Source organism: Lycorma delicatula, chromosome 1 (assembly GCF_047948215.1).
Source record: "Lycorma delicatula isolate Av1 chromosome 1, ASM4794821v1, whole genome shotgun sequence".
Taxonomy (NCBI): Eukaryota; Metazoa; Arthropoda; class Insecta; order Hemiptera; family Fulgoridae; genus Lycorma; species Lycorma delicatula.
The window spans coordinates 337,874,136-337,897,869 of NC_134455.1; the positions used below are offsets into that span (position 1 = coordinate 337,874,136).

The 23,734-nt window shown below is 29.0% G+C and overlaps 1 protein-coding gene across 5 annotated transcripts in view; it reads left to right on the plus strand.

The window, feature by feature from the left end:
• The window catches only part of LOC142334307 (uncharacterized), a 47,840-nt gene extending 33,339 nt beyond the window's left edge, over window positions 1-14,501 (plus strand). For 3 of the 5 annotated variants that reach the window (XM_075382237.1, XM_075382238.1, XM_075382240.1), the window contains 3 exons: window positions 6,040-6,171; window positions 10,113-10,309; window positions 12,723-14,501. In XM_075382237.1, coding sequence (XP_075238352.1) covers window positions 6,048-6,171; window positions 10,113-10,309; window positions 12,723-12,926 — 525 coding nt within the window. In that variant the 5' untranslated portion in view covers window positions 6,040-6,047 and the 3' untranslated portion in view covers window positions 12,927-14,501. Of the gene's footprint in view, window positions 1-1,851; window positions 2,092-4,426; window positions 4,538-6,039; window positions 6,172-10,112; window positions 10,310-12,722 lie in introns of those variants that run through there. The other 2 variants (XM_075382239.1, XM_075382235.1) reach the window with 2 other exon arrangements.
• Window positions 14,502-23,734: the final 9,233 nt, after the last annotated feature.

Genomic DNA, 23,734 nt, shown 5'->3' on the forward strand with positions numbered 1-23,734 from the left:
ATATTTGTAGATTAATGCAAATTAATTTTTTTAAATTCCCTCTTAGTTCATCTAGCCAGTATTTGAGACTAATTTTCAAAAAAAGTAATATAATGTTATGCATACTGAATAAAATATTTTCATGAAGTAAAATATGAGTTACTTGTCAAAATCTAGACTTCTTTGGAAGGCAATAAAAGAAACAAGGCAGTTTTCCAAAGTACTGCAGTACACTTAAAACAAATTATAAAATATTGCAATAAGGACAATATTTTATTTTAGATTTATTTTCTGTAAGACGTATAATTATTTATTTTGCAGTACTAGATAGGGAGGCAAAGAATCCTTTTGGAAGTAAGTTCCTTACAGATTGATTCATTTTCTACCTCAGCAATCATAATTATTGAATTCAATAATTTTAATTATTACATTCAATAAATTGTGTATTATTAAATAATATAAATAATCTTAGTAATTTAAATCATTTTAGATTAGGTTCAAACACTTGTAACATTTCACTGACTTCCATGGTGACATCTGGTGGAAGGTTTCAGGTTCAAATCCCAGTCATTTTTGGCATTTTTTACACACTACAAAATTCATCTAACATTAAGAAACTGTAATTGAGTGTCAACTTGTTTCTGAAGTAAATAAATAGAAAATAATGGGATTCTCAAAAATTGTGCAACGTATTTTTTTTTTTAACTTTTCTATACATTAAAAGAACTCAAAAGGTTTTACTACTATTTGACAACTAAGAAAACCATTCATAACCCATATTTTTAGGAAATACTTGTTAACTTTATTTATTTGGACCCAGTTCTCGCTGACATCTTCTGTAAATTATACTACTCATAATAAGTCAAATCTAATTTGGTAAACAATTTCATAAACATGACACTTCATATTTCATCAAAAATCGAATTAAATTTATACATTATCTGAACTTAAGTTGGTCTAACATTTTTATTTATTGATTCAGTTGAGAGCTATGTTTTAAGAAATAAATAAGAGTAAGCAGTGTATTTTGACAGGATGCAGTTATTATCAGAAGAGGTTCTGTAATTGTTGATATTCAATTAATCCTTCTTAATTGAATGATACTTTCACTGGTTACAGTAAATCTTGTTATTCCAGTGACATATTCTGCTTATCTTTGCACTACAAAAGAAAATGATAATCATTATTTGAGGTCTTTCCCTTTGGTTTTCACTTAATAAATTTTATATACTTTAAAAGTCTAAGAAATAATTTTATATTTAAAAAGTATGCATTCATACCCATTGCAAAAACATATTCTGAGATTTTATAAAAAAAAATAAATTCCAAAGTATTCAGTCCTTTTAAATCAAGTTATTTGTAAAACTATTTATCAGATTATTTGTATTTAAATATTAATGGCATTGCTATTCATTATTTACTGCTCAGAAATTATTTGTTCTTTTAAAAAACTATGACTGATTCATACCGAGCATTAGCTATCATTGTTATAAAAATTACTCTGTTACGTTTTTCAACCCTGTTTCAAATTCACATAAAGGTTACTTATTTTTATTTCAAATTAGATTTTTGTTGTTTGTTAATTTTCTTTGCTCAGTGGGGGTGTAAATCACAAACTTTCAATCTGGTTAGCCTGAATGTACAAGATCAATTTCTATACTATAACAAGATTACAGTCTGTTGTGAGATTATTAAATAATTCTGCAGGAATTAAATGTTATAATAACTTTAAAACTATTCCCAGCTTATGAATAGAAGTTTTTTCTAAATTTAATTGAATTTTTAGTTAATTGATTATAAATCATTGCTTTAAAGTTTTTAATTTTATTCTGAATATGTGGTATTTTATTCTTATTGTTATTATTATTTCAGTAATATATATATATATATATAAAAATCCTGGTAAATTTAAAGTCACAGTTTTGTCTTTGACCTTCTTATCAAGAAACTGCCTTTGAACGCCAATTAATATAACTTATCAAATCAGTGAAAAATTGCCACAATTGATGATAAAAGAGCTTGGCATGTTAACGATATGCGTCAGTAGTGTTAGTTCTTTCACTTACTGGCTGCTGAAGAGTATCACAATCATTGTTTCAGAATATTTTCTTGGTAAGTATTCACATTAACATTTTATAAATGAATTTTTCACATCATATTCTACACTAAAGATGGCATTCAAATGGAATGAGCAAAATTCTAATTTTTTAATAATTAAAGTAAAAATTTGTTAATTTTCACAAATTAACACTATTTTTCTCATCAGAACAATAATGCTGTATATCTGCTTTGTTCAAGAAAATGCAGACATCATTAAATTTTAATTTATTTTTTATGTTTTAAAATACATCAGGCTGTTATTGAGGATTTGTGACAAATGCTGGTTAAGATTTAAATTAGTTTACAAATAAAATATTTTTTTTATAAATATTTAATAATATTATTATTATTAAATAATAATAATTATTTAAATAATATTATTTTTTTATAATATTTTATTTTATAAATATTTTTCTATAATCTTATATAATAAGATTTATTTATTCCGTATTTAAATTTACTGCAGAATTAAGTTACTTTGTTCTATTAATATAACTAATTTATACTTTGCATCTTAATATTCATTAACTGTTGAATTGAAATGGTTAAATTTTTTTATCATCAAACAGCAATTTTTTAAGAACTGAAATGTTTAAAATTCATTTTCCATTTACAAAACATTTTTGAAGTATTTAAAGCTCAACATATTCAAACAATTAAAATTTACATAAACACTAAAATTAATAAAAAAAATAATACAAATCAAACTTACTATTTAGTCATATACTAAAGGGAACCACTCTTGGTTCTTTACTTACTGGACTAAGCAGATACCATCAATTTCATACAACTAACATCAGAACTGAATGAAACCTGTTTTAATTTCTTAAAGCACTTTCTATATATTTAGAATTTTTTTCTTTCTCAAACAGTGATTTTATTAGTTATAATGCTATTTTTTTAAATTTATAGCAATGATCATGATGGTGGAGAGTAAAGTTAATTTTACATTTCACATGACAGCAGAATTTAATGTATATTTGTGATAAATTGTTGATGAATAAAAAAGTGTTACATAAATTAACTAATATGTTATAAATAAAGTACATGTATCCATGTGTGTGTGTGTATCTTGCTGCATATCCAGCTTTGCTTTTTTTAAACCAGACACCAGAAGATACTTTTCAGTTTCATCTCCAGAAGAGGGGATGCAGATACATTTTTTAATGAATTTTTCTGGTGAAATTCCTTTAAAAAGTAGCATTAGTAACCCTAGCAGAATAAAATGTACAATTTCTTAATATAAATGTATAATTAACCGTGGAAAAATAAGATAATATAGGTTTCATGATGAAAACTAATAGAACTAAATTTTAACCTCCCAGACCATTTGTGCAAAAAATTTCATGGATGATTTAGTTGTTTCCATAGTAGTTATTTTAGAAATAATTGTTCAAACCTACTGACCAGTTCTTAGGGCATTTTGAAACTGTTCACTTAACGTGTGGCACTGTCAACCAGTTCTGTCTGATATTTCAATGACAAACACACTACTGCACACTTGCCATCACAGATTCATGACAATATAGTGTGTACAAGTCTTAATGAACAGGTTACAAATATGGCAAGCTATATCTTATAGCTCCTGTTGTTAAAGTTAGATCTCTCTCCTTCTTACTCTCATGCTATATGATGCTCTCTACCCTTAGTTATGCCTTAGTGGCTTAAAATTTTAGTAGTATGCTAAACTGAAGATCCAGGATTCAATTCCCAGCCAAAGTCTGGAATTTTTTCATCATATCCTCTTGTAATATAAATTTAGAGATATTAATAGTTTTGGTAGGACAATGAAATAAGAATGAAAATTAATACTGATTAAAAATGAAATTAAGAACAGATATATAATAGTAATGTGATGTACAATTATGAAAGATCCAAGCTTGACTGGGATTCAAACCTAGAACCTTAAAAGGCTGAGTTGAGTTTATACAGAATTTCTTTTTAATGTGAGTTATAACTTGATCAAATACATTAAAATCAATCTAAAAGTACTTCTAATAACACCACAATTTTTAAAATTTATGTGAGTGAGGGTAACAGTTGTAATGAATGATTGTGTAGTTCAAGTAATCTAATCCATAATAAAACAAATAAACATATATTTAAATCAGTCCTTCACATCTTTCATGCATTAAAAATACTATAGTACCTATAAAAGTTAAGTAAAGAGTAATTATTCCATTATTTAAGAAGAAATTAGGAATAAACAGACCAGATTCAAGAGTACTGAATCTTTCCAAGGTCTATGAAAAATGCTCAAGAACAGAATTATTTTTTTTTTATATTAGTTTTTTTATATTTAAATATTGCAAATATTAAATTCAGAATGAATTTTAAAATGTTACAGGTATAACTTAAAAATGGAAAGAAAATAATAAAAAAAAGTAATAATTTTGTAATAAAAAACTGACATGGTTTAAATTTTAATTGGTAACTTTTTATCAGTGTCTAAGTACAGGTAACATTATTAGTCTCCTTGAAGTAGATATTAGTTTATAAATTACAATTTCTTTTATAATTTTGGTGTAAATAAATAAATAGAGTAATTTTATCATCAGAAATTTTGGACAACTTTTATCTAAAACAAATTTTAATGTTATAATATTTTTTTATCAGTTGTAAAACATTGCAGCTGATATGATTATGTCAATAAATCTTTAAAAGTAAATGAAGAGTGATGGAAGAACATATAATTTATTATGGCAGCATTCTTTCAAGTAGTAATGTCTGTAGAGAATCTGTGACTACTAAATAATATTTTTAATGTTTGTTCAAGTTATCTTAAAATCAATTATTATTAGTGTAATACATATATAAAAAGTTTAAGAATATGAAACATTATTTATAAAAATAAAAGTTTTTTTTAATATTATAAAATCAAAACATGCTCATAAATCATGATTATTTATCTTGTTATATTAATTTATTTTTATTGTATGTGTCCTTATTTATTTTTTTCTCAGTATCATTTTTAAAAAACACTTTTAAAACAATTTGGTCTTTCAAAACAGTTTATATATTTTTCTCCAGCAATACTCATGAATAGTAAAGTTGACGTTTTTTAATTACACTTCGTTTAGTTATATTTGCGTCGGATTGTATCACAGCTGGTTCTATATAAATAATGTAATTGTTTCAACATATATTGCCTAATACATTATTGTGTTTAATATAAAGTACGTAGTAGATACACCATTCACAGCAACACAGTTTAAGATTAAGCACAAGAATAATTTAATTACATTTTTATTTTCAAAGACAACTTTTCATAAACAAAAACTCAAACATTTACAACTATTGTTGTTACTTTTTGATTAATCGATTAGGAACAGGGTAGGAGGCCTGGCTTTATCAAATACACTTCATAGCTACTACTTAGGCTTTTTGTACAATCCCCGGATAGGAAATAATCTTTGGATTATTCCACAGGCACATAGGATCATTAACTCAAAAATGTTCTTATTAAAAGTAGCTGTCCACATGAATACCAGAAGATGCCAGCATGGTGCCCATGCTGAACCCAATGAAACCAGAGTGTACCCTTTCATGGGTACACTTACCCAAGAAAGGAGTAAAGGATAAGGAAACCAGTAGAATAATCGACCACAGAAGGATGTCTCTGATCAGAATTGATCAGTGTAGTTACCATCTTCCTATGATCATTACTGTTACATTTTAAATGGAATTTAAATAAGACTTTTGTAGTGAATGTTGTTCCTGTTTACTGAAACATAATAGAGAAGTTGCTGTAAAATAAAATTATATACTTTTTTTACATTACACGGGTTTTTCCCCTTTCTTTCACTTATTGGATACTATTTTGTCAAATAATTCACTTAAAAATGTATAAAATGTTTATTAAAAATAATATACATATAAGCACCATTATTTAAATCTATTATTACATTTATACTTACAGATTGATATGATAAATATTTATTATTTAATTTGTCTGTTCAGGAGGAACAATGAGCAAGACTTGTGTAGTTCAACAAGAGTGTTATTCAGAAATGGCAACCAAAACAAATACGGGTAAAGCCAAATCCAGTACAATTGACCAATCAGCTGTAGTATGGCCATTCCTTCCAAAATGTAAGTATCATCTTATTCAAGCATAATGCGATATTACTGAACATTATTTATTGTTGCTCTAAAGCAGTATTATAATTTTTTTTAGTCTTAATAAAAATAATTTCATTGAAGGCCTAATTTTCTTACATGTTTAGTTTTACAAAAATAAATCATATCCTCTTTTTGAACCAATAGATTTTAAAGGGGACAAAATATAATTTTGTAACTATGTGCTGTATCTAATAATAGTTTTAGTAAAAATGAATGTTCAAAAGGAAAAATTCATATTATCAAAAATTCCATATATTATGCAGGAGAAAGGAGTTCTTTTTTTAGTTTATCTTCATGAAAAGTCTCCAAAACAACAGGTATTAATATATTTTTATTTTTAAATTGAACACAAAACTGTTTATTTCTTTTTTCTGGAAAACAGCCTTTTTACCAAATGGGATTATGGTGATGAATTAGATAGTAGACTCTTACTTAATTCATGGTTTAACACAAAGTAACAATAATATATGTTACACAAAGTAAGCAGGTTATAACTTCTCCATTACAGAAGATAATTATCTAACATCATGGTCAGCAGAGTGCAGTTGATCATAAACTTATCTAGGTTGAGTTAGACTCATATATGCAATCCCTAGATCAGAGATCCAGAAATTATTTCTAATCTGAGCTATTTTGATTATTTGATTCATAGCTTTAGACTATTTCTCATAGTTTTTGTTTTTTTATTATGGTTGTGATACATGTGGAGCACATGAATAACTAGAAACAAGAATGAGTGCATCTCAAAGTAATGATATTCACTATACAGCCAGTTCATGTCCTGAACAAAATGTCATTTGTAATACTTAATACCACCTGTATTTTGGTGGACTTGGCATATTGATTTACAGTTGTGCAATCAACTCAGTGAAGAAGATATCATGAAACCACTTCTGTCCTCACTTTCCTTGATAAGCCCGGTTGTTGATGCTTAATACTTCTAAGGATTTTAAGCTCTTTTCAAAAGTGTTTTGTCAGTTCACTTACAACCATTACAATTATATTACTTAACAGAAAAGCTCATAAAATCTTAGCTTTTGTGAGCTAAATATGAGTTAGGAATTAATTATTCTTAACTAAGATATATCCAAGAAAATTTCCCACTAATTTTTCTACAGAATCTATCAATATAAAAGAAGTATTTTTATACTAAGATGAAACTGACTTTCTTTTTTATGTTGTCAAATAACATCCACTAGCTTTTATTTTCTTTGTAAACTACAAGTAATTTAAATGAGAAAAATGGGACAACAGTACTGTTTCCTTTTGTTCAAATAATCAATTTAAGGTTTATTTTTTATATTATTAATGTTTCTTTTAAAACAAATTTAAAAACTATTCGATTTCAAAACGGTTGGAAGGTTTTTAAAAAGTCTAAATACAGTTATTTTGCATCTTCTTTAATTATAGTGTTGTAGGTAGATATGTTTGTAAGATTGCCCATCTGGAAGTGGTTAGAAAATTTATTTAGTGAATATTTGATTAATATTTCTGATCTATGTTGTTGGCTTTCATGTTATTTATTATTTTTATCAAATTTCTGTACAATGGTAATTATTTATGAATTTGTGTCCAGTCTTTAAGATAATTGTCAGGGTTGATCGTAAATTTTGTATAATGCTTTTATTCGTATTTTTTTGTATCAGGTTAACGTCTATCCAGTTTACCCCTATGAATTATTATTGCAGTCACTGATGTTTAATCTGTGTAATTCTAGGTTATTTTATTTACCAATTTGTGGTTTATTATTATTCAGAGCGATAACATTTTTTATTGTTTTAAAAGTAATATAGTAAATTTTTTCTTTAAAATTTTGGAACAGTTTACATGTAAATGTGATACAATGATACATTAATGCAGCATTGATAAGTTTTAGAATGTTGTAATTAGTTATTTTCAATTAAATAATTGATGGTGCATTAAATTAAAACACTAATGTCCTTTCTCCCCTTTCCTTTACATTTTTTTTTTATAAGCCTGAATTACACAAAAAGATTATCCCAAAAATATGATACTATTTTGCTAAAAGGTTTTTAATGTCTAATGATTTTCAAAACAGTTAATTTTTTGTATACTGTATTTAGAACTTACCCTAAAGTAAGAAGCAGGCTATGTATGAGGTATGATCATAACGCATTTGACCTTTGCTCATAAAAACAAAAATAATTAACATGTTTAGTTCAATGACTTATTCTCTTCAAAGTAGGGCTCTTGTGACGTAACATATTTATCCCAGCGATGTTTTTCCATTGTTGGAAGCATTTTTCAAAGTCATTTTTAGTAAGCACCATAAATCCTCTTGTCTCATTTCTTTTTATCTCTTCTCTATTCTTCAAATTTCTTTTCTTTAAGCAGAATTTTAAGCTTAGGAAAGAGCCAAAAATTACAGGGAGCCATGTCTCATGAGAAAGAAGCCTGCTGAAGTTGTTCAATCTCATGTTTTGCCAAGAATCTCAGGATAAGTTGTGTTGCATGGACTGTAAAATTGTCATGATGAATCTTCCCATTTTCCTAAACTTGTGGTCTCTTATGTAGAACAGCACCTTTTTGCTGACATAGTACAGTTATGTAGTATTCCTTATTGAGAGTTCGTCCTTGAGGAGCATATTTGTAATGAACCATGCATTGATAATCAAAAAAGACTGTCAGCATGACCTCCACATTGCTTCGTGATTGTCTGGCTTTCTTTTGCCACAGAGAATATGGGGTTTTCCAATGGGGTGACAATGCCTCTGTCTCAGGATCATACAAATAGACCCAAGTATCATTTCCAATTATTATTTTTTTCTATAAGATCACGATCACTATTAGCACATTCCAGCATGTCTTGAGAAACTTGTCAGTTTTCCTTTTGTTCATGAATGAGAAATTTTGAGACAAATTTTACTGCTACATACTGCATCCTGAGATCATCTGTTAAAATCGATTGCACTGAGCCAGATGAAATTTCTACTTCATTTTCAAACACTCTAATTGTTATTTGATCATTATTTATCACCATCCGTTGAATTTGCTCAGTTTTTTCAGGATTTTGCTGGTGAAAGGTCTGCCAGAGCTTTCATCACCTTCAATATGTTTGACCATATTGGAAACAGCAATACTACTCATTAATTTGATAGCTTGATCACCAAAACCTGTTTGAATCTTCTTTTATTGTCTACTTCTGGGTCTCTAAATTTCTGACAAAGTTTAAATCAGATTCTTTGCCCAGTCTGTTCAGTCATTTTGAATGGCAACAAAAACACAAGCACTTCTCACACGTTTTACTTTCAAGGATGCTAAACAGTGACTGGCTCCAGTGCCAGTAAAACGCAAACCTTATGTGGCTAATACAAATAGGTCAAGGTCACAATCCACGTTAACCTGACCACATTCTATCACATGTTATAACTGATTATCACTATAAAAAATAACAACAGATACTTTCTGATCACATTTAACACTGATAAGCAGCAATATAGTTGGTAAAAATGAGAGAAACTTTATTCTTCAATTTTCTTTATAATCCTCTCATGAGATGCTTGTTACTTTTGAGAATGGGTGGTTCATTTTCAAAAGACTTGTGACCCTCATTGGCTGGTCTAGAGCTGTTTATTTATGACATGTAACAGATATTTAAAAGATTTACTTTTATCTTTAATAGTTTATATATTGTGTTGAGTAATCTTATTGTATTGCATTGAAAATATTGTCCACTAAATTAACTGAATAATTACATTCATATTCTTAGTCTACTGCTAATTTCTATACTAATTGTTAATACACGTCTTAATCATATACAAAACAATACTCTGTGAAAATCCCCATGCTTCATACTCTGTCCATACATCTGAGTAATAGTATGCCTTTTTAGTCATGAGTACAAGATCCACTATATGCTTTAATTTTACTGTTGTTTTTTGTTGTTTCAGCTGTTGGCTTAAAACGACGTACACAAGGAAAAGAGAGCCAGTCATTTCCTCCAAACTTATTACTAAGATCTGCATCACTTGACAGAATTAGACAGTTCCCAGCTTACCTCTGTAGGCAAGGATCCAATAATGTTTTACTCTGGCTTTATAATTCTAGATCTGCATTTAAGGAAGTTTTATCATCAGCACATGAACAGGTATAGATGAAAATTACATTTCTTTAATAATTTATTCAATGGTAAAATTAGGTGCATAATTTCACATTTATAAAAGATAAAGTGCATGTTAAGGTCACAATAAAAATGTGTTATACAGTAGCTGCCACATAACAGCAAGCTTGGATGATCAGCCCACACATCACTGCTGTACTATTGTTCTCTGAAACATTGGCACACCATGATCAGGCATTTCTTAGTAGCATAAACATGATGCAACTACGGTGGGTAGTAATCTTTGTCACTCCAAGCTCGTTACTTGGCGGCGACTGTATATATAAAACTGGCTAAAATGTACACATTTCACTCAGTAATTAAAGCAGTAATAAAATGTAATAGTTGATTGCACATCATAACTCTCAAATAGATGTACCTGAAGACTAGTTTGTACTTTAACAAATTCTAGCATGTGCTGTACACCAAGCCTAGGCATTGCTGATCTAATATATTTGCACTACAGTTATGGGTTAGATGGTCAAGTAAGGACTTCATAAGTGGGAAATGTTCTATCCTCTATTATTTAGTTTTTAAAAATGCAATACTCTTATAAAGATTGATAATGATGTAGATGTGGTGTGTGACTTTTCTCTGAAAAATCTAATAGATATTATTTTAGAAAGAAGAGAAAAAACTTTTTTTAAACTAAAAATAAATCTGTTTTTAAAGTAATTATTTATAAAGTAAGAATTTATAAATAATTTTAAAAGTTATATAAATATTTTATACTCTCTAAGTAGCACTTAAGTGCGTAATTTTATGTATCCAAAAAATTTGAAATTAATTTAATTAATTTTTTTTAATTTACTAATTAATTAATTTTTTTATTAATTAATTAATTTTGAAATTAAATTTCATGTATCCAAAATTATATTTTTATCATAAATGCTAAATTAGGAAAATATTGAAATTAATAAAAAGAAACCTTTGACTAACAAAATACTTTTCATGTTATCTTTAGTAAAATATTCAGGAAATCTACATTAAATATTTATAACATTAGAAAAGAAAACACTGAATCATATATGTTCAGCTTGAAAAGAATGTTTATTTCTGAAATAAAATTAAGTTATTAAAAAGCCACACCCTTTTAAAAAATTTTACTTTGAGAAGTTGTGGATCGACCATTATCTTCCATAATGGTCAGTCCTTCTTTACTAAGACCAAGGGAACTGTGTCATCTGCTTCCCTAACTTCATCTTCAGTGCCTAGATTATTAGCCTCAAATAGTTTGTGGGACAGCTTATTCTTTATTAGAATGGGGTTTTGACTCTTGAATATTGGACTACCCAAGAACACTTCATCTAATCTGGGGTGTTGAATAAAAAGCCATGCCAATACCAAAGGACCTACCAGGTCCTGGCTGAAGGACATACCAGGCAAATCTAGACCTATTCCTAAACTCCAACCCAGATGTATACATACATTTGGAGTTGAAATGGGATTACATTGCCCCAGTCATGTGAATTTGATAGTTGTGACTTTCAAATTTATGATTTTTCATAAACAAATGAGTTGTACTGATGAGAAAAAAGGAATTTTGTTCATTAAACCAAAAGGTGACGTTTTTACCATTTGTCTCTCAGTTTTCAAAAAAGGAGTAAATAAACAAAAAATACATATCAGCAACAAGACACATGGAATAATGAAATAGCCACCTTTTACAACAAAAAAAAAATGTTATTTTAAGAATTGCAGATATTATTTTTTCAGGCATGAGAATAATAACCATAAAACTGTCTTAATAAATGTCTTTTCTTAAATATTGTAATTCCAGTTTGTCAAAATTATAATCTACCCTGTCTTATTATGACAACATAAGAGAAATTATTTTCATTAGCTACTTGAACAGGTAAATTGACCTAAAAACATAGCCTTTAATGTAAGAATCTTTAAAATACAATAGAGATATTAAATTATGAGAACTTGATAAATTCATCCATTCTTATTTAAAAAGTTCAATTCAATCAATTTATTTATCATAAGTACATTTTCAGCTTTACAAAAGCACAAATAAGTCAATGAAGAGATTCTTAAATAAAAATAAGTGGATAAATAATAATGTAAACAAAGTATAAAAATGTATATTAATTTCATTTACTAAAATAAAATACATCAAATAATGTAAATAAACAGCACACAGTTAACATTCAAGTTCTACATCCACATAAGTTGCAACTCCAAAAATAAACATAGTAGATTGTAATTTAAATAACTCAAAGGGCAAGCCAAATTATTGTTTACCGACAGAAATAGGAAGATAAACTTAAAGATACTTAAAAGTTTATACTTAGTTATTGTTCTCAGTGCAATGTTGGGTGCCTTGTATCTAACAGTTTATTAATTAGAATATTTATACTCTAGCATTACAATAATTTATAATCTTTTATTTTTTCAGTTAAGAGGACTGCTGCTTTCATTTTGCGTTTATCTGGCAATCGGTTTAATAGTATCACAACTGATAGTATGTTTCCTTGTCATGTCAATCGCAGCAACATCTCTACCATCTGGATTCATCTTCTTGAGCATCTGTCTTGTATTAATAAGTGCTATAGGAATGAAAACAATACCACATGATAAAGATGTAACATCACATTTATAAAAAAGAAATAAAAAACAAAATAAAAATACAAGAATCTATTGAACTTTTGTTTAGTAACACCTACTTTGGTTGAAGCAAAACATACTACTTTGATGTATCTATATATATTACCATTAAAGTGTATAATACTGTGACATCATGAAATATTTATATAATCTATGACATAAAAAGTCATTCATTCATAAATATGACTGAATTTTTTCATAAAATAAATCAAAAGTTACTTTGAGTAATATATTTTAACTACATTATACATGTGAATTTCTTTAAAATTGATTCAAAGCTATCACAGAGCATATGCATAGCTAAACTAACAGATTTAGGGGTCAGTCACATGCACTGCCAGAATCATTTCATTTTGTAAAATAACAGAGTTCACACTTTAATAGTAACATATATAGATATATATATTATTAGCAAAAGGCTAATAATATCTGTTTTTATATATATATATTAAGATTAAGCTATAAATTTATAACATATATTTTTCTAAAAATTAGTGTTATTCTATGTTTTTATTTTATTATATGTAATCGTTTAGTTCAATCTAGATTATCTTAATGAGGAATAAATTTTATTGAGCATGTTTTTCGTCTGAACCAATAAAAGAATAATGAAAAAAATAATTTCTTATGTTTATCTTCATTTTTAATTGTTAGGAAAAGAGTTTTGTAGTTTGTAAAGATAAATTTGTATTATTCTTGAAGTATGCTACTTGTGAAATAAATAATGAAAATGTACCACTTTACCAGGAAAGGTATGAAGTTTCTCAACTGCAAGAATGGCAAACAAGTGTAATAGTCCAGAAGTAAATGCAGAGTGGTCACAATAACTAATACACACAGAACATGGAAATAAAGATTGCTTATTTATAAAAAAAAGAAAAAATGAATAATGTCAAATTTGCCAAGTAATTATTTAACAATAACTTTTAATCTATTTTTTTTTCTCTATTCCATTGAAGTTTAATTTATAACACTTATTCCAATAGTTCATATTAATTGCAGATATTATTTATCTGGGATTACAATTTTTGGTACTTTTTATTTATGAGCAATAATAAAATGTAGTTCTCAGTTTATCAGTAAAGTTAAAAAGTTCAGAAAATGGACTGCAAAAACAACTACTTACATATAAACAGGGTTTTAGACATTTAACATGTTACAAAATAATATTCTTTATAGTCCTAAAATTATTAGATGTAATTAAGGTTTACATTCTTTAGCATTAGATCTTATTAATAGAAGATATACTCATTTTATAATTGTTATACTATTTTTTTGTTTCTTTGTACAATATTAGTCAATGAGTGCATTGAAAACTAAAAAGTACAATATTGTAAAAATACCAATAGTGTTAAGAGCAGGGTTATTTAATTGTTTTTGTAGCTTTAATATATTATTTATTTACTTGTTAATGGTGCCTGTTTGAAAAGACTGATGATGTTTTTGTATGTTAAAATTAGTCATAATGATTTGGTTTGTGTACTATAATACTTTTTATAAACTTTTAATGTTAATGTACAAAAAAATACAAATTTATATTGTAATATATAATGAAAACATTTTATTTTAATTATTCCTGTTTATTTTCATTTTATCCGTTATTATGACACCACCTGACATATTCATATATTTTATTAAACAAGTTTTCTGACAATAAACGCAATTGCAGTATAGTCTGAAAGTTTTCTTAAAGTAAAATAAAAGTAATACTAACAAACTAGTAGTATGTGGTTAACTTACAAAAAGGAAGTCTCTTTTCTTTTCACTCTCATTAAACATTCTGTCAAATAGTCATCTATATATATATATATATATATATATATATGTCAAAAAACAACAACTTAACCACAAAACACAGTAACAGATAAACCAAAATTAATTTAAATTTAAAGACTTTTAATTTTAAACATTAAACATTTAATTCTTTTTATTATTTTTAATTTTTTAGGTTTTTTGTTACTGTGTTTGGTGGTTAAGTTGTTTTTGAGATTATTGGCACAATGGTCAGTATGTTGATGAATTATTTGAACTTTCAGAAAGTTATTTGTATATATACTGGGTAGCAAAAAAGTAACTAACACCCCCCTCTAACCATTTTTATAATTTAGATAACTGGATGCAGTTTGTGGCATTCTTCCTTGAACTGAGGAACTACTTCAATGAACATTTATTTCACTCTTTTTGATTTTTGGGTGGCAGAGAAGGTAACTCAAAAGTTTCAAATGGGACCAGTAGTCATTTGATATATCATTTTAAAGAGCTCAATGAGACAAGCACAGTGATATAATTAAAACAAAATTCTGATCGTCCAGTCCAAAATGACAGCCTACAATGTCTTTGTTTCAGATAGCTAGAACTATTTTGTATGCACCTCTTTATTTTTTTGTTATTTGAAGTATCCCAATTTTCTTTTTGGAAATATTCTTCAATAAGTAAAGGAAAAATAACACTAATGCAGTTACACTTAAAACATCTGTTTGCTACTTCTTACAAAATCAACAATGAATAAAAATTTTGAAAAATATAACTTAACTTTGTTTAATTGTTGATCAGTTGTTGACATTGCCAACTTATAAAATAAAAATTTCTTTCTTAAAAGTTTCTAATGAAATAAAATTCTGCTGTTAAATATGAGTAAATTAGTTGTTATTTATTGTTTTAAAATTCAGGGCAAGTTTAATTAAAAAAAAGTATTTGAAAAATTTTATTAATTATTTTTTCTATTTTTAACTAACAAAATAACATTTATGGACACCATCTTGGTTTAAAATCATCAGAATTTAATTTTTTTGATACTGTTTTGCTTGTCTTGCAAAGACCAAATTTTTGAGCCTCCCCCAAATGCCAAATGCTCTACATTGGAACTTACTGAGTTAGCCTCTTTTGTCGAAAAATATTTCCAAAGACAGAGTCACTATACCTCAAATCAGTCTGCATTTTTATTGTTCTCAGTCACATTTTGTTCTACTTATTTTATTGTGGAGTTGGTAAGTAAGAATATTTTGATTATGAAGTTGATATACAGATAAATTTCCTCTATGTTCATCAACAAATTATGATTTAAAATCATATCTTTATTAAATGAAGTTGTGATGTCGTTTCATTTTTCATTATATTCAGCTCATCTTTCTTATTACGGTGTTGTGTTTAAATGCACATCCATCATTGTATATTAGAAAAAAATTACTTACTTCACATTCACTGAAATGATGCTCTCTAAATGAATATTCTTCTGAAAAATAATAGGAAGTTTAGAAAAAAATTTGTTTGAATTGAAAGATGCTGTAAAATTTTTCTTCCTATAAAATTCAGATCAAAATTTTACTGATAAAATTGTTTATTTAAATATAATATACCTTTAAATTAAGAAAATTAAGACTAGTACTTTCCAATGAAGAAATCAAAATGAAAAAAATTTGGAGGGCACAATCTCATCTGTGATTCACCAAACTGAAACTCATCAGGCTCCTGGTAAAGAATTTGAACAGCTAAAAATGTAATTTCATGAGATAATTTAATGTTTTATTAAATAATAATTCTGATCATTTTGTGAAATTATTTTAATATAAATATCATTAATTAATTTCTTCAAAAGAATTTCAGTATTATTTTGATTAAAAGCAAGATTTATTTTCACCTGTATCCTTATTCTGTCAACTGTTTTTGCATGAATTTGCTAATAAGTTAAATTGTTCCTTTTTTGGTACATGCAGCAAATTTTTGTTTTTATATTGATGTTTTTAGCTTTTTTTTCACCAAACTAATAAAATAAAATTTTAAGGATTTCTCAAAAAACACAGTTCTGATACTGGGATTCATTTTGTTTATTCTTTAAGTAAAACCAAATATAATAATCGTTAATTTTATATTTTTGTAATTATTAAATCACATTTTACTTTTGGGGTCAAAAAAGGGAAATGTTTTTTGGTTGAAATTTATTCAGCTAAAACTAAAAAAAAGGTGACAAGATTGAAGGTGACAAGATGATGGGAGAGCTTGGCAGACGGGTTGTGACAAAACTTAACAAAATGTTTATTGGCAGCTACCTATGCACCATGCAACTACTATCAGTGCTGTTTTAACCATCAGCAATCATAAATTGAGTTTTTTCCATCCTCTGTGTTCAAAAGCATTTTTGTCAGTGGAAAATATATTTTCAGGCCATAAAGCAAACTTTATATTTTTAAAATGGCTTCAAGAGGCTGCAAAAATTCTGCAGATTCTTTTTGTTACATTTGTGTTGAGTTAATGTGGAAAGGAAAAAAATAAATAAAACAAGTTTTGTTCGACAAGTGTACCTCACATATTTTGGAGTAAAAATAGGAGATCAAGAAAAAAACTTGGGCACCCCACTACGTTTGCTACACATGTGTTGAAGGACTTAGACGGTGGTTAAAGAGTGAACAAGAAGCGTTCAGATTTGGAGTTTCAATGACATGGCAAGAGCCATGAAATCACACCAATGATTGTTATTTTTGTTCAACTGGAGTTCACAGTTTCAATTTGAAGAATAAAAATAGAATTGTCTATCCAAATGTGCCATCCACTTTACACCCGGTTCCCCATGGTCCAGACGTACCAGTGCCAATTCTACCAGAAAGTTTACCTGAAAGAGATGGTTCAATAAGTGATTTGAATGAAGGAAACATGGAGGTGTATGAACCTGGAGATAGCAGTGCACGAGAGCTTTATTCACAGTTCCTAAATTTACATGTGGACTATTTTCCTGAAAATCTCAATGCTGTTAGTGAAGAGATCGGTGAGAGATTTCATCAGAAGATGAAAGAAATGGAAAGGAGGTATCAAGGAAAATTGACTACTACGATGATAGCAGACTACTGCTGTGTTTTACACCAAGGTGAACCCTATGTAGAACATAGAAGGTTGATAACACGGCTCAACAAATCTGAATTGATTTCCGTTTGCTCTAACAGATCGGCTGCCACATTTTTCCGTGTTTCTCGCTGTTGTTGTGTGAGATTTTTGGGGACCATTTTTGCACATATCTTTCTCATACCAAGATCTTCAGTTAATATTAGACGAACCGTTTCTCGATTGATGTTGAGTTCTTCTGCAATCATTTTCACAGATAATCTTCGATCAGATCGTACGATTTCACGCACCCTGGTCAAGTTGACATCTGCCCGTGAGGTTGATGGTCGTCCACTGCGGTCTTCATCTTCAACATTCGTTCTGCCTTCACTAAAAATTGTATGCCACCGAAAAACTTGAGCTCTTGACATAACCTCCTCTCCAAAAGCCTTCTGAAGCTTACCATACATTGTCGTCGCGTTTTCACCCAATTTAACGCAAAAAGAAATGGCATACCGTTGCGCAATATTTTGCGGTTTCATTTCTGTGACGAGAGACACAAACACGTGATCACTTATTACAGCACAACTTACGACTGAGCAGTTGCTCAATGTGCCGCTTGGATTAGAAGTAGCTTATAGACCAAGGTCAAAGATGGTGTGCCTACGAAAGCTGCAGGGTTGCCACATCTTGCAAAGAAAAATCAGTCTCATTACTTTATTGTTGCACCTCGTATTTCATCATTAAGGGTGGTTGAAGAAGGGGAATGGTTTCCAAAGGCATGACGTGCATCTTAAAAATTAAATAAATAAAAATAGACTAATTTAAAAATGCACTATAATAGAAATTATGCTTATTTTGTGGCAATTTTCATTAGAGGGGGTCAATGATCCCCGCATCCTCCTCTTCAGGACACTCAAATGTTTAGCTGTAGGCATGCATAGTATAAGCCAAAAAAGTGAATATGTTATATTAATTTATTATAAAAAAAAGTTTTATATTTATTTTATTGTATCACATTTTCACAATTTTTCACCTTTTTACAAATTTTGAAATTTGCAATTTACAAAAAATCCTAACATGATGGAAAATATGAAGGTTATTTTCAGATTCAGCACTAAAAAATACATATAATTCAGTTATCAAAAACTAAAAAAGATGACCATTGCAGATTTGTGTAATTATTTTTTAATATATATTTATTTATAAATTTTTATGTTCTTATTAGATGATAGAAAACTTATTTTGAGAATGAAAGCTTAACTTGTTTTTGAGAACATAAAAATCAGAATGCTCTGCTTTTTCCGTTTAGCCTCTGATGCTAGCGCATAATAAACACTTGACAGTCAAAAAACATTATGATTAATGTTTTGAAATGTTTCTATGTTGTATCTCATGTGTTATTTTGGATAATAAAGTAAATTTGCTTTTATTTACCATACAGATACATATAATGCACCTTGAAAGGGCTACCTGTTGTTAAAATTCTACAAAGTTGTCCCATAAAAAACTTTTTTTTTTGACTTATTGATCGTAAGTTCAAGTACACCAATTAAGAGCAATGGCATTTAAACTTTTAAAGAGTTGGCTTAACTCATGATTCAGTTCTGTTACTTTATTATCGTTAAATTGTTATTCAATTAATATCCACTAATCAGATATTAAACAACTGTATAATACCAGCTTAAATTTATACATGTGTATGATATTGGCTTTGTTTCTGAGCATCATAATAGAGCATTTCCATTTAAATAATAGTCTTGCCATAAGGTAAATGTTGTCTTTCAAAGCATTTATCTCAATCGTAACTTTACTCCCAAATACCAAGCAGTCATGGTAGACAGAACTTACATGTTAGTTCTAGCTCCAAAATTTAGTTACCAAAATTAGAAAAAGGAATTGTATTATTACAAATCTACTACCAAAAACTGTAATTTAAATGAAGTATAATCTTCTTTCTGTTTAGCAGTGGCAATGCAAGTTGACATTTTCTGAGGCTTGGATTTTTTTAGAGCCTCAAATTTATAATTCAATAGGAAAAAAGTATTATGAATATTCTTGATATTTTTCTCAGCATACATACATACATACATATTTATATATTCCTCAAGATATCTGAGGAATATCTGATATTCCTCAAGTGGAATATTTGAGGTGACATCTTGCTAAAGCTTTGTAAAGCAATAGGCAAGTGTTGGCATTATGGAAATGTCTTTCCTATCTATTTTATAAGCCTAAGATTACATTTTGACTTGCTTCTTATAGAATTTATATGGCTGTTTATGTGTAACCAAAGTGTTTCATTACATTATAAGTCTTCCTTTTCCTTTTATAATTTGAGAACTGATGTATTAAAAAATACTTGTTTTCCATTAGGACACTGATACAGTTTTATTCAGATTTAATGGCATTCTATTTTCAAGTTCCTAGTTTGAAATTGCATTAATACTTAGATTATAAATAACTCAAACTTAGCTTTTATTACAACTGTTATGAACAGTGGATGCCAGAATTTGTTTTAAAAATTGAATCTAAAGTCACAGGCAAGTCAAACTCTGCATCTCATACGTTCTCATAAAAAGATTGAAAGCCGAATTATCTATAACACGTAACTTGCCAAAATGAATGCAGTCCTTATTAAAACAGCAAAAGAAGATTGACAAGTGTCTAATGAAAATAATCCCAAAATAAATCATATGCCTTTTTTAATTAGATTGAAATTTAAGTATAATGGAGCTCATAAATTTGACCATTTGAAAAGAAATCAATATTCATTGAGTCAGCATTATTAAAGGTAATGTTTTCAAAGACAACATTACCTTTTATCTTAGTGTGAAAATCACATCAGGCCTAAACGAAAGTGCTGACTAACATAAACTGGAAGCATAAATATATTGTACTTTTTATTTATTGTATTTTTTCCAAGAGTTAGAGCTGATCAAAGTAATCTTCTATTGTTGATGGAAAAACGAATGGAGTAAATGAATGATTGCTGATTAATAGATTCTTTCCTTAATCCATAGTTTAATGAGTAACATCTAGGTTAGTTCTTATAATTGTAGTATGATAAGTATAAGGTAAATTGAGGGCAATTAAGGAAATTTCTCCATTCTTAAGCATTTGTGACAGATATGATAAGTCTGTATCCATTATAAATATCAGGGGAACAAATCATTGTTAATGTGTAAATCCCCTAACCAAGTTTCCATTATTGCTAATATGTCATGGTTCAAAGAAGTCACTGAAATAAGGCTGTGGCATTGCTTCTTGTTCTTAGATCACGTACTTTTTGATAAAAAGCAAGAAATCTTCACTCTTCGTCTAGGAGTACTGGACCACTTTCAGCAGGCTTTGACATTACTTGATCCAAATTAGTTTTAAGTCAGTCAAAAAGGGTTCAATGAAAACTACTAATGGCCAAATCTCAGGATTTAATCTAAAATCCTGAAAATTTGAAAATTGAATCTAATCACAGTGGTAGTAAAACTTTAACTCTTCTGTATCTTGTCAAATTTATTGAAATAAATCTCCAGGTGAAATGAATTATAAGAAGAGAATTTCATGTACCTTAAGCAGCTTAACTGAATATCATTAAGCAGATCTGATGTCTCAATCCGTCACCGATGTTGCAATTTATGAAACAAATAGAGCTTCGGTTTTTCTATGGGTGATGACTAAATTTTTATTCACAGTAAACTTATCAAATATGATATTTTTGTTTTTAACAAGATTGAGATTCAAGAGAATCAGGGTTTGAACCATTCTGGCACCATAACATAGGTTAACCAATGAGCTTTCTATTTACATTTTATTAATTCGGTCATCAAATTGTAAGATTCCTGTTGAAGTACAAAAATATTAACATTAACTTTAGAGTCAGATGTAGAATTGCTATTGTTATCAGGTTTTGATGAAAGGTGGTAAACCAACCTATCTGGATTGGTAGAAGTTTTATAACTATTCTTATCAAGATCCATATTTGGAGCAGATTTAGCTGGAATGTTGTCTTCTACAAACAAGAATCACATTTATATGAGTCAGTCTGACAATTAATAAACTCTTTTCCAGATAACGTTTTACATGTGGCATGTAAAAATGTTATCCGAAGAAGTTATTATTATAAATTATCTGACATCTCACACACCGCAGACATTTCTGCTTGAAAAAATTTGCAAGAGAGACATTTGTCTTTACTGCCTGCCATAATGACCAGCTGCAAGTAATTAAACTGAAATAACCTAATTTCCTTACACTAGTTCAACTGTATACTAAAGAAGACTACCCAAGGAACAAAGTATAGCATCTGAAGGGACTCCACGGTGGCCAACAAGGAGGAAGGTTATAGCAATTCAATCATTACTGCTAAGATCGAGCTAAAAGGACAACTTACCTACTAGATGAAAACAGATAGACACTTCTAATTATAATAATAAAAAATAAAATTTAAAGAATCTAATCTCATTATTTGAATAAAAAAGCTGCTGTTGGAATGTCTCAACAACTGTAAAAAAATAACAATTAATTAGTAAACCAAACTGCACTAAAAATTTAAAAATTAAATACTCTTTCAATTTTGACTTTTAGTTAAAAACACACCTCCTCTATGAATCATGAGACCTTGCCGTTGGTGAGGGGGCTTGAGTGCTCAGGGATACAGAGTAGCTGAACCGAAGGTGCAACCATATCGGAGAGGTATCTGTTGAGAGCCAGACTAAGGAATGATTCCTGAAAGAGGGCAGCAGCTCTTTCAGTAGTTGTTAGGGGCGTGAGTCACAATGACTTAAACGGCCATATCAACATCACTCAGTCCTCTGAGTACTGCGCAGCTGAAAGCAATGGAAAACTACAGCTGTTTTTTTTTCCAAGAAAATGTGGCTCTCTGCATTTTCACATAATAATAACGCAGGCGCCTTCCTTGGTAAAATATGCCGGAGGTAAAATAGTCCCCCGTTCGGATCTCCGGGTGGGGACTACTAAGGAAGGGGTCACCAGAAAAGTAAAAAATAACATTCTATGTGTCGGAGCGTGGAATGTTAGAAGCTTAAAAAAGGTTGGTAGGGTAGGAAATTTAAAAAGGGAAATGGATAGGGTAAAGGTGGATATAGTAGGAATTAGTGAGGTTCGGTGGGAAGAGGAAGGCGAATTTTGGACAGGGGACTTTAGAGTAATTAACCCAGCGTCAAATAATGGGCAGGCAGGAGTAGGTTTCGTGATGAACAAGAAGATAGGGAGGAGAGTGGAGTATTTCAAGACGCATAGCGATACAGTCATTGTAATAAGGATAAAATCAAAACCTAAACCGACAACGATTGTTAACGTCTATATGCCTACAAGCGCCCATGATGATGATGAGGTAGAGTGTGTATACAAAGAGATTGATGAAGCAATTTAACACATAAAAGGAGATGAAAATTTAATAATAGTTGGAGATTGGAATGCAAGCATTGGAAAAGGCAAGGAAGGAAATATAGTTGGTGAATACAGGCTGGGCAAAAGGAATGAAAGAGGGGACCGACTTATAGAATTTTGCACAAAGTATAATTTAGTAATTGCCAACACCCAATTTAAAAATCATAATAGAAGAATATACACTTGGAAAAAGCCAGGCGATACTGGAAGGTATCAGATAGATTATATCATGGTTAAGCAAAGATTTAGAAATCAACTCGTTGACTGCAAAACTTACCCTGGAGCAGACATTGATAGCGACCATAATTTGGTGATAATGAAATGTAGATTGGGGTTTAAAAACCTGAAGAAAAGGTGTCAGATGAATCGGTGGAATTTAGAGAAACTTGAGGAAGAGGAGGTAAAGAAGATTTTTGAGGAGGACATCGCAAGAGGTCTGAGTAAAAAAGATAAGGTAGAAAATGTAGAAGAAGAATGGGAGAATGTTAAAAAGGAAATTCTTAAATCAGCAGAAGCAAACTTAGGCGGAATAAAGAGAACTGGTAGAAAACCTTGGGTTTCAGATGATATATTGCAGCTGAT